At 57.0% G+C, this 11,540-nt stretch overlaps 1 protein-coding gene and 1 long non-coding RNA gene across 3 annotated transcripts in view; both read left to right on the top strand.

Moving 5' to 3' along the window:
• Window positions 1–1,419: 1,419 nt before the first annotated feature.
• Window positions 1,420–11,540, top strand: part of Rin3 (Ras and Rab interactor 3) — a 107,388-nt gene continuing 97,267 nt past the window's right edge. The window contains exon 1 of one of the 2 annotated variants that reach the window (XM_046440618.2): window positions 1,420–1,797. In XM_046440618.2, the coding sequence (XP_046296574.1) occupies window positions 1,754–1,797 (44 nt within the window). In that variant the 5' untranslated portion in view covers window positions 1,420–1,753. The remainder of the gene's footprint in view (window positions 1,798–11,540) is intronic. The other variant, XM_046440617.2, reaches the window with a different exon arrangement.
• LOC131424017 (uncharacterized) lies at window positions 1,808–3,419 on the top strand. The gene is made up of 2 exons (XR_009226388.1): window positions 1,808–2,868; window positions 2,973–3,419. It is a non-coding gene; the product is annotated as an uncharacterized LOC131424017 (long non-coding RNA).

Genomic DNA, 11,540 nt, shown 5'->3' with positions numbered 1-11,540 from the left:
CGTGGCCCAGCCAGGGGTCTGAAGGGATCTGGGCTACAGAGGGGGCAGCGTTGTGGGCTTGCGCAGTCAGGGTGGTCTCCTGGAGACCATGCTTTTTGTGCCTTTTTAAAAGAAAATAGTTTTATTGGGATACAATTTGCATACCATACAATTTACCCACTTAGAGCATATAATTCAATGGTTTTTAGTGTAGCCACAGAGTTGTGCAACCAACACCACAATCAATTTCAGGACATTTTCATCACCTCCCCCCAAACAACCCTGTAACCATGAACAGTCATTCCTCACTTTCTCTTCTGCTCCCAGTTTCTTTGCAACCACCAGCGACTGTCTCTGTGAATCTGTCTGTTCTGAGTGTTTGCTTAGTCAGTTTTCAAGGGTCATCCATGTTGTAGCATGTTATCAGTGCTTCTTTCCTTAGGGATGGCCAAATAATATCCCCTGACATAACGGCACCACCCTGTGCTCACTGCTCATCAACCAAGGGACACTGTCACTTCCAGGCTTTGACTGCTGGGAACAATGCTGATATAAACACTCATGGGCAAGTTTCTGTGTAGACGAGTTGTCATTTCTCTTGGGTATGGACCTGGAAGGGATTCACTGATCACAGGACAACTCTGTTTTGCCTTCTGAGGAACTACCAGAATGTCCCCAAACCTCAAGGGTTGCACCATGTCACACTGCCACCAGAAGGCTCCATTTAACAGAGGGGTGGTGTGTTGCTGGCATCTAGTGGGTAGAGGTGAAGGGCACTGCTAAGCATCCCACCACAGCGCATCAAGTGGCCCAACAGCAAAACATTACCCGGCCCCTGCTGTCCATAGTGCTCAGATGGAGAGAAACCCTGCTTTAGAGGGACTGATTCCCTAAGGTCTGGTGCTACCCCATCACTCGGCAAAATGCTCTGGGGGCACAGTAGGCTCAAAAGGGGGCATATTTGAGTGCTAGACACTTGAAGGGAGGTCTCTGGGGGGCCACCTGGGTTGCTGACGATGTCACCTCCTGCCTTCTCCCTCTGCCACAGATAAGTCATTGCCAGCCTTGTTAGATAAGGAGCTCATAGAGGAGGAGGGATCCAAGACAAGACAGAGGCCACCTGTCAGAGATGCCAAGGAGGCGCCCTGCCTCCGGTCTGAGGCTGTCCTTGAATGATTTCCAAACCCTTCAGACCCGAGGCAAAGCCCTGGCTTCCCGTGGGACCAGGAACTCCCGCTCCAGGCCTCCCCACCTGCCGGCAGAGGTCGGGGCGGGTCGGAGGGGAGAGGCCTCCTTTCCCAGCCCAGTTGGGTTCATTTAGGTTTCCCTCTGGGAGCCCGCAGGCCGCCCGGGCTGCAGCCCCAGCGGGCGGAGGCGGCACCCCGAGACTGGGCGCCCGCGCTGGGCGCCTCTGCCCGGGCACCGCCCGCCGCCAGGCCCGGCCCCGGGGGCGCGGCCGCCCGGCTTCCGTGTGCCCCAGGGGGCTCCGGGCCGCGAGCCGCCGCCGAATGGCTTTTGACAAAAAACCCTTGACCACCAAGGCCAGCCTCTTCCTGAAAGCCCCGCTCGCTGCGATACAGGAAGTGGAAGGGAGCGAAAGCCCCAGAGCGCGGCGGCGGCGGCGGCTTCCCCACTCGGCGCGGGGCTGGCGGCGGCGGCGGCCGGGGCCCATCCCGAGGGCCAGCGCCAGGGACATGTGGGCGCCGGGGGCACCGCGTTCCGCGCCTCGCGGCGCCTGAGCCCTTCCCAGCACCGTGCCCCAGCTGCCGGCGGCATGATCCGACGGGCCGGGGCGCCCGCGCGCGGGGACCCCCAGGGGTAAGTCGGGGCGGGCGCCGCTCTCCCGGGGGGCTGTTCGGCCTCCCCACTCCACTTCTCGGTCCCCGGGAGTCCTCGGGCTCCGAGGGACCCTGCACCGCGGCACCTCGGGCCGTGTGGGAACCCAGCCGCGGCCGAGGCCAGCCCGCGGTTCTTCGGGGAAGGGTGACTCTGCAGCAACCGACGACTTGGCCAAACTTTTCAGCCCGGACACCGGGAGACCAGCACACGCTCCGCGGCCGGGCGCCGGGCTTTCTAGGGTTGCGCCTCTACCTGCCAGAGCCGCGGCGCGGGTGTAGACGCGGCTGTCCGCTCTGGCTCCTGCCTGGTCTGAACTTTGCGTGCGAGTGTGCGCGGCCAGGGCCCCGCCAGCCTGCAGCACCGCAGCTCCGCCTGAGCCCCGGGGCGCGCCCTCGATCCTGGGGTCCCTCCGAGCGCGGGATGAGGGGCCTAAGGCCCCCGCAATTTCAGGCGATCCGCAATTTCAGCTGATCCGCTTGCGGGAACAGAGGGCCCACCAGGATCCCCTCCCCCGCTGAACTGGCCGGGCCTGGGGCAGTGACCTTTGGACGGGACTTTGCCGAGCCTAGTGGCTGGGGAGGGTCCAGGTTGCACCCGGTGGGTATGATCTTGCAGGGCCCTGGAGCGGGGGACACAGTTTTGAGCGCATAAAGCTGAAAGGTTTGGGAACCGACTTCCCAGAGGGCTCCCTAGCGTCTGACTTCACCTCCCCCTCGCCTGCCCCCACCTTGCAATCTCATGCTTTAGGATTGCGCTCCACAGAGAAACCTGTCGCCCATCCATCCCAGAGGACGCCCAGGAAGCTTCAAGTTTGTTGAGGCAGATTCCTTGGAAAGCCTTTTGGAATCTTTTTGGGTGCCATGGCCCATGAGCGCGTCTCGGGGATCCATTCCCTGCTTTGCGGTTTGAAAGTCCCGGGTCTGTTTCATGATGGACGCCTTGCGGCTGCCTCCTCTAGCCTTGTGACCTCATCTCCCAGGGCCTCAGTTCTAAGCCCAACAGAAGAGTTGGGCGGATCTTGTGCGGGCAGAGATTGGGGGACAGCTGCAGGTGAGGACCCCTTGGGTGGGAGGGACTGGGAGTGCCTTGGAGGGGTCCTTAATCTCTTCTAAAAGCCTCCCTTCTTCTAAACTCCTTCCCTTCCTCCACTGCAGCCCCAGCCCATAAACTATGGACCCTGAATGCTTGCTTTTCCTTGGAAGCCAGCCCGCAAAGACAAATACCATCTTGTGGGAAGGACTGGGGATTCCAATGGGGAAGGGGCCCCAGAGGCAAGTGTCTGCCACACCCCAGGTTGCAGGGTGGAATTGGCCAGGATCTGGGAGGAGGGAGGACAAGTGGCTGGGGCCTGACCTTACCTACTTCCCATTTTTCCCAGGGATGACCTAGCCTGACCCATTTCCTCTTACCTTTCATTGTTCTTTACCTATTCAGTTATTTAGCCTGTCTGTGCCTCAGTTTACTTCATGAGACTATGCAGTATAACTCCTCTTTGCTGTTGTTTTAAGTATTAAATCCATAGAAATGGTGTAGCACATTGGCCTATTGGGAAAACCCTCAATAGTTATTGTAATAAAAAGGTGTGATCCTCCTTTTGCTCACTTGGCCTAGAGAGCTTGCCTTTCCCTCTCTGTAAATCCAACACCACCTGCTGCTGCGTAGGATTGTTTCCTGGACTGGATGAGTTGTATTTAAGCAGCTGCCCACAGGCAGCATGAGGTTATCGTGCCATTTCAGAATGCACCTGCTCAGAGCTCTGCCTGGTCCATCCTAAGCACTCTGAGAGTTTTGATTTGCTGCTAACCATGCAGCTCTATTGCAGAGGACCTTTTGGGTTGGAAGGGTTCATAGGTAGCATCTTCTTTAACCTTGCCCCAGGCAAAGGAATGCCCCTGACAACCTTCTTGAAATATACTTGCTTAGCTTTAGTGACAGAGGACTTGCTACCACTGGGGACAGCCTTTCCAACTGACAGAAGTCTAGGAAACTTGAGCAGTGCAATCTGTCTCGTCTGATTTCTACCCTGTTCTTCCGATAGGAGCCTGATGCTTCTTGACTATCAAGTACTACAGTGCAGTTTGGGGGTATGACTCCCACATTCATTGCTCCTTATTGGCACACCCCAGACGTTACAGTACTCAAAGATCAGGAGGCGAAGACTCAAAGGCCCTTCCCCCCCAAACCACTCAGGGTGGTGTCCTGAGTCCTTGGTGGCATGTGTCCTTCCACCCTGCTGTTCCAGAGCCCCTCCTTCCTTCTGGGGGGAGGATGCTCGGATAACTAGGGAATGCATCCTGCCTCACCTCCACGGGGCTAGGAAGCTGCCACTTGAGTGTTGGTCCCTGGAGGATCTTTGCAAGTAAACCCTTCCTACTTCTTTTTGAAAACATTGGCTAGGCAGAGAGAAAATGCAGACAGGTTGCCTAGTGCCCTGGGTGCAGGGGCTTCCTCTCACCTTTCAGACTCTGCCATTCATTCAATATCCATTCAGCAGTCTGCACTGGGCAGGGCTGGGCCCAGGCTTCAACCATGCTGCTGCCCCTGCAAGGCTGGTGTTCTACCAAGAAGAGAGACAAAGTCAGCCTAGGAGTTGTGGGGAGCCCAGGGGGACATTCTGGACACGTGGGCACGAGCAGCCACAGCGTGGACAGGACATTTAGCAGAGGCCTTAAAGCAAGAGCAATCCTGGGGGGATGTGGCTGGCTGGGGAGCAGAGAGTCAGGACAGAGGGAGGTGGGGCCCCAAAGGGCCGGAAAGGCTTTGGTGGGTTCTCTGAGTAAGCCAGGGCCACAGGACAGTTTGCACAGAGGGTGACAGACTGTAGGTGGAACGGAAGCAGAAGTGGAGAGACCTGTGACAGACCTTGAAGGGCCAGGAGAGGCCAGGACGAGGTGGGCAGTGGTGACACAAGACAACAGAGCCTCTGGATTTGCTGATGGATTCCAGGTGACATGGAGGGAAAGAAGAGCCGGGAATGACAGGCGAGGCTGAGATGGCTAAGGGACCGGGGCTTCAGGGCTCAGATGCCCAGTGGAGTGGAGAAGTCACCTGAGACGGTCTTCTCTTAGAGGGCATTAGGGCCAGTGGTTTGGGGCTCAGGGGAGACCTGGCTGTCACCCCACGCTGCCCCACCATGGCAGGCACCAGGTGCGTTTCCACAGGTTTGCTGTTTGAGTATCTGTGTGAAGTTTCATCTGCAAAAGAACCCACCTTGGGAAGAAATGTGCCTGTCACAGCCCTAATCCAAGCCCCCAGTGTAACAACCAGGGAATGGAGACCCCCGCAGAGAAGAGTGGAACTCAGGTCCAGGCCTGAGATGATAGAGGAGTCCTGCCGAAGCCCTCAGGAGCCCTGACATCACTCCAGGCGCCCAGATGGGGCTCTCCCTGGGCAGGGCCAGGGATGATTCAGTCTGAGCCATTGGCTCAGCTTTGCGCCCTGACCTGGGCCTCCTTGCTTTTAAGGTCTGGTGTTCCCACGTGTCCTTCCAGACCCTGAAGGAGACTCTGGCCACAGCAGCGAAGGCTTCTCACCAGCCCTGGCCCCGAGAAGCCCCAGTACATCCCCCAAGAAGCAGCTGAGAGGAGGGGGAGGCGGGCAGGTCTGCTTGTGATGAGGGGACCCAGCACCTCCCCCTGAGGCCCTCCTCCCCTGGACCCTGTCCTGGGTCTGGGGCCCTATGCAGTGATCTTCACTGAAGCAACAAGTGTTAAAAGCTTAAATCCCTCCACCCCCTGCAGCCCCAGGATACCTTCCTGTTAATCCAGGAGATCCCCAAATCCATAGCGGAGGCCCCAGGACCTGGTCTCCAGGAAGCAGAAGGAGGCAACAGGAGCCCTCAACCTCCTCCCCTGGAGCTCCATGTGGCAGACAGGGTCCCAGCCCCGCTGCAGGGCCTCCCAGCCACAGGCCGGAGCAGAGAGGAGTAAGAAATGAGTGACAAATGACCACAGATTCTTCCCTCTGACACTGTCGTGGCTAGTGAGTCATCCCTCTGCGCCTGTCATCTAGACAGTGACAACTGAGGTGGGCAGCCGGCAAGGAGGGAGGGGGAGGGCAGGAGAGAACGTCCCAGCAAAGGCCCGGAGGTGGGGCAGTGGGGGACAGGGCCGGGCAGGGACTGGGTCGTGGACCCAGAGCTGGGTGACAGGTTGCTTCCCAGAGAGCCTGACACCAGTCAGCTGGGAAGGAAAAGCTGGCCGGGGGAGATGGGTGGAGCGCAGCAGGGCATGTGGGGGCCGCCCACAGCGGGGTCCTGGGCACTCTAGGGATGGGGGCTATGTGCCGGACAGATCCCCAGGGAGGGAAGTGACCCAGACAACCCCTTGCCCTCTGGTTTGCCTCCTCTGCCAGCCCCCTGCCCCCTGTTGGGAGGGTCATCTTTAGAAGGGAGGGGCCACAAATCGTCTTGTTCTTGGGGAGCCACTCCGTGCTGATCTGGTGGCCAATTCTAGAATGTTTGGTGACGTCCTGTTACCCCGAGCCTGCCATTTGATCTGAGAACCAGGAAGTGGCACTGCTCCTGTCCCCAGGGGCATCTGAAACGTGGAGGGTTCCCAAGAGTGCCACTGAAGGCAAGAGGGGTAACTTCCACGCATGCGCCAAACTGCTGGTCCCCACCCGCTCCCTGCAATGAGCCCTTTTGGTGGCACGGTTCTCGCTGGTGGAGACAGAAGGTGCTCATGCCAGGCAGTGGGGGAAAGCCTGTCCCCCGAGGTCCCCTGGTCACCCTGAGGTCTTGCTGTCTTATTGAAAGGCCTTTGGGGAGCCCAGTCTAGCTCGAAGCCACACACAGCTCACCTCCTCTGTCCTCCCCAGTGTGTCACCTCATGCCTTTGCCCATGAAGGTCCTGCAGGCCAGGGTGACCTCTGCACTCCTTCTGCCCCTTTTAAAGGGCCCACCTCCTCCGGGAAGCCCTCCACCTGGGCAGGCTCATGGGATTCCTCTTTTGGGAACCTGCGTAACTTCTTTGTCATGAACCCCTTTTTTCCTAGCAAATTTAAAGAAGCCAAAACCCCTTCAATATCACGTCTTCCTACTCAGATTGTAAAATTCTACAAACGAGTCAGATCTCCCGTGTCCATGTCCTGTGTCCTGCACACAGTCGGCACTCAGTAAGTGCCTGTGGGCTGTGGTATCCTGAGTGGAGTCTGAAAATCTCCGAGCCAGTTTCTCTTTTGTGTCCCAAGGCCCCTGAACCCTGGAGGGATTTGTAAAACTGCCCAGACCTGGGGTGGGGAGGGTCAGGCCTGGGGGTGGGGAGCCCAGCAGCTCTCCTCTCCAGAAGGTGGTGACCCTCCAAGCCACCACACCCCCTCCCCCAACCCAGAAGGAGGAGGATGGCTGGTCACCCAGGGAATTGAGTGGGGACCTTGCTTAGCCCCTTCTCCCTCTCCCAAATGCAGGTCTCTGGGCCATTGAGAAACCAGCAATCTAAGGGTGTGTGTGTGTGTGTGTGTGTGTACATGGTGCCCACACTGTCCTTTCCTGGAACTGTCCTTTGCTGATTTGGAAGATGCTTGGGGAGCTGGGTGCTAGAGGACTGTCAGTAGGGACCAGAGGATATTCCAGGGTCCTGTGCCCTGTGGTGTTGGGGATTTTTTTTCTAGGAAGTCAGTCCCTATTCTCTCTGGCCTCAGTTTCCCATGTGAGGACTGAGCCCATGTGATCCCATGTGATCTCCGAGGTCCCTGCTCCGTCTGAAGTTCAGCGATTCCCTGCAGTACCAGCCCCCAGGCAGGCGAAGGGTTCAGGGGTTGAAGTGCCGCTGCAGATGGGCAGCCTCTTCCCACGCATGCTGGAAGGGCAGCCTGTGGAACAGTCCAGAACACCTAGGTATACTTTTCTCAGAAACAGAGACCCAGGAAGGAGACTTCTGGGTCATCTCCCTGACCAAGGACCTGGAAGGACACATCTTTTCACTGCTGTGGGTTTATTTTGAAAACTCTTTTTGGAAAGCCTGTTTGGTTTGGTTGCCCTACCTTGGGACAAGGCCCATGGCTTCCTGGGACAACCTGCTGACGGGCCGTGGGTCGGGGTGTCTCCCGGGAGGGGAGCCTTGGTCCAGCATTGAGATGGCCTGGAGCAGTGAGTGGAACCCCTTGGGGACATGGAGATGGGGGACATGGTGGTCGCCTGGGGGCCTCCTAAAGTCCCCCTGGAGGCTGCGCAGAGGCGAGGTACTTCCAATGGGCTCCCTGCAGCTGTAGCCTCCCCTCCAGCTGCCCCTGTGCAGGTGGGGCTGGTGACACTGACCTCTCCACAGTATCACCAGGTGAAACCAAGGGTGGCCCCTGAGGAGGGGAGCCTGCCCCCAGCGCAGAAATGAGGTTAGTGTTTGGTAGAGCCCCGCGTCCCACCTTGTCAGAGATTCCTGGGGGCTCACGAACCCCACTCAGCAGAATTTGAAAGAATGAACGAATCTCCTGCAGAATGTCAGCTCCTTCTAGACTAAACGGCCTGGGGAGCAGCTGTGGTGGAAGCCTGGGTACATTTGAAGCGGTGGCACACACCCTCAGGCCACATCCTATGGGTGCCGGCACCAGCCTCCAGGACACGGCCCCATCCTCCCGTCCAGGGGCCAGGCCAGACCAGAGGTCACCAGCGCTGGCTCCATCCACAAGCCTGGAGCCCATCAGCAAGGATTCGAGGAGAGGGTGGCAGGAGTGGGGACCCTGAACCCACCAGGAGGGGACACACAAGAGGGGCTCTTCTGCAGGACATGCTCCCCGTCCTACCACTGATTCTGAGCAAAGCCAAGAACTTTTGATTCTGTAGTTAAGAGATAAGACTTTAAACGCCCAGCTCCTGACCGTCATGGACAGGCGGTGTCTGGACGGATGGAGGAGCCTGTTCCAAAAGACCAGCTGAGGAGGGGAGCCCAGGGGAAGGAGGCCGGAGACAGTGACAGAGAAGCCCTGCCCTCCTCCACAGGATTCCCAGGGCTCCATGACTGGGTCACCAAAGGTCTTCCCCATTGTTCCAAGGGACCTTGTGTCTTAATTTACAACCTGATGGCCTCTGGCTAAAGGTCAGGCTGCCAAGAAAGAATTCACTGAGGACCTCTTTCCCCAACCTCCAGGTCCCCGGTTTCCTTCCTCAGTCAGTGTCACAGGTGGATCTTGTAGATGTCTCTAGGATGTTGCAGTTCAAAGCAAGGACAGTTCAAAGCCGGTGGCATCTGAGGGCCACATTGATTATGTTTGTATCTTTCTGATCTTGACATTTTGGACAGACCATCAATCTGAAATGTATGCAGGCATTTTTTTCCCTTGGTGAATATCTTCCTCACCTAACCTCCTACCCATCCATCCATCCATCCATCCATCCATCCACCAATCTACCAACCCTCCACCCATCCATTCACCCATCCATCCACCCCTTTCCTGAACACTTGGACTTTCAGGAGTTGGCACTTTACAGGGAGGTAGGAGAGAGGTGCACATAATTAAAGGTGAGGGCCCCCTGCAGAGGTGCAGAGCTCTATCACACGTGGCTGTGGTGATCAGGGAGGACTCCCTGGCAGAGGTGGCATTCACAGAGACATCGGGCAGGTGCAGAGGAGGGAATTCGGGGAGGAGGAGGGCACTGAGTGGGAAAGTGGGTGGGGCCCTGCTGAGTGTGATGGGCCTGGCCACACGGGGAAGAGTGACCTACTTACCTTGGTGACGGAGCCCACAGGCCCGCTCCTCACTTGGAAGCTCAGTGACCCTGGGCAAGATGCTGCACTTGAACCTGCCGTGAACCCTTGTCCTCTGCAAGGCAGGAAGTGGCCACTGCCTCCCCAGGTGTTGTCACGGCACCTGAGATGGTTGCTCTTAGCTCTTTAGGCTCTGAGACTGCTGAGGCCTGTGGTAATTGTGTGTGTGTGTGTGTGTGTGTGTTTGTGTGTGTGGACACTATTGATTTTTAAAATGAGGCGTCTGTTCTACACTTGAAAAGAGTTCAAACACAGAGACACAAAGTGGAATTGAAAGCACTGAGCACGTTTTATCTCTTGGGATCTGTGCCTGGTCCAGGGTGCTCTGTTCGCCTGGGCGGGCATGCTTATGGTGGTTCTCTGCAACCTTGCCCCGTGTGTGCTGTGGACATGCACTGCCCACCCCCATCGCCACGGCCATTGTGAGTGATCCCGTCAGTGGGTGGAGCTGCCTAGTCCTGTGCCTGCGTGGACTTCTTGGTTTCCTTCCAAGTCTCCTGTCTTAAATGAAGATCCTGAATACCTCTGTGGGTCTAGGGTTTGGGGACCACTTCCTTGAGATGGGTCACCATCCTGGAGTCTTTGAGCTGGAGGGTGGCGCAGAGCCTGTGCATTGGCCCCTGAATCTTAGCTAGGTGTAAGTTTTAGCCAAACATTTCCTGATTTTCTTAAAGCGAGATGTGGCCTTGTGAGCTATCAGTGGGGAGTGCAGTTTGCTTGAAGATGCCTTAAAGTGGAAGGGAATGTCCTTCTCTTTCCTGTTGACTTGAATGCAGAGATAATGGTGGGAGCTAAAGCAGCCATATTAGACTCTGAGGTAAACTTAAGAGTAGGATCTGTGCAGAGTTGGATAACAGTACAGTAAAGGTCCCAAACACGTCGGAGCATCATTTTACCAAGAATATTATATAGGAGAGGAATACATATGGATCTTGCTTAAGTCACTGTTATTTTAGATTTTCTGTCACTTCCAGACAAACTTAATTCTAACTAACAGAATGTCCTGTCTCTTGTCCAGAGCACCAGACACGGCTATCCATACGTTCTATTTCCTAGCAGAGGTGGGAAGGAGGAAGAGAGCAGAGAGGTAGTTTTGCACTGACAGGCTCACGTTTCAGGGATTAGATTGCAAATCTTTTTTTCGTGTTGCATGTTTCTGAGTTTTAGATTTCACTAGAAACTTCCGCCTGTTCATTCCGTGTGTGTTTGTGACTCCCGGATCCTGTGCTTTGATGATCAAAGTAGCCCTGCTCTCGCCCAGCCTCGGCTTCCCCATTGGTGCACTGGGTCCAGAGCTCTCCTTGGCAGACCGTCCCTGCGCGGATGTTCTGCGGCTCCTGGGAGCAGGTCTCGGACACACCCGGGGTCTGCGCTGTGGCTGTGTCCTTGCTGGCTGCCCCCTTGTGCTCAGCACCCTCTCTTCACTGAGTATTACTGGGGGCCAGGCCAGGTTTAGGCTGACCTTCAGTGGCCACCTCCCTTTTTGGCCCGGACTTGGGAGAGGCTTGTCCTGAACTGGCTGGGCCTTGATCCCCCTTTCCGGGTAGAGCATTCTCATTCTGAGCCTGGGAGAGCCGCTGAGGTCCGGGCAGGGCTGGGGCTGTGTGTGAGAGGCCCAGTGTGGCCTGGGATGAGGCAGGGTGGGCTGTCTCCGCAGGCTGGGCCAGGGCCTCCAACAGGGCTTGAAGGACAGGTGGGGGTCTTGTTTCCGCTGGCTGAGGCAATGCCCGCCCTGGCTTGCCTCGACCAGCAAGGGTTGATGGGAAATTGAGAAAAGACACACGGACAGAGAGGAAAAGCTGGGGCCAGGTGGGACCTCGTCCCCTGATGGAGGAGTAGGACCAGAGCTGGCTCAGCACGTTATTATATAGGTCTTGCCATCGAAGCTCATTTGTGACCAAATTTCAGTAAAGCAGAATCCTCTGTCTCTGGGACCTGGTGTCTGGGCTCAAGGTCGCGACTGGTACAGCTCCACACCGGGCGTCACCCTAGCAGCTGGGCCATCTTGACCTGCACCTTTGC

This window comes from Marmota monax, unplaced genomic scaffold (assembly GCF_021218885.2).
Source record: "Marmota monax isolate L192 unplaced genomic scaffold, Marmota_monax_Labrador192_F-V1.1 WCK01_AAM20220418_F8-fsc00017, whole genome shotgun sequence".
Lineage (NCBI taxonomy): Eukaryota > Metazoa > Chordata > Mammalia > Rodentia > Sciuridae > Marmota > Marmota monax.
This window is presented reverse-complemented; position numbering and strand designations above follow the sequence as displayed.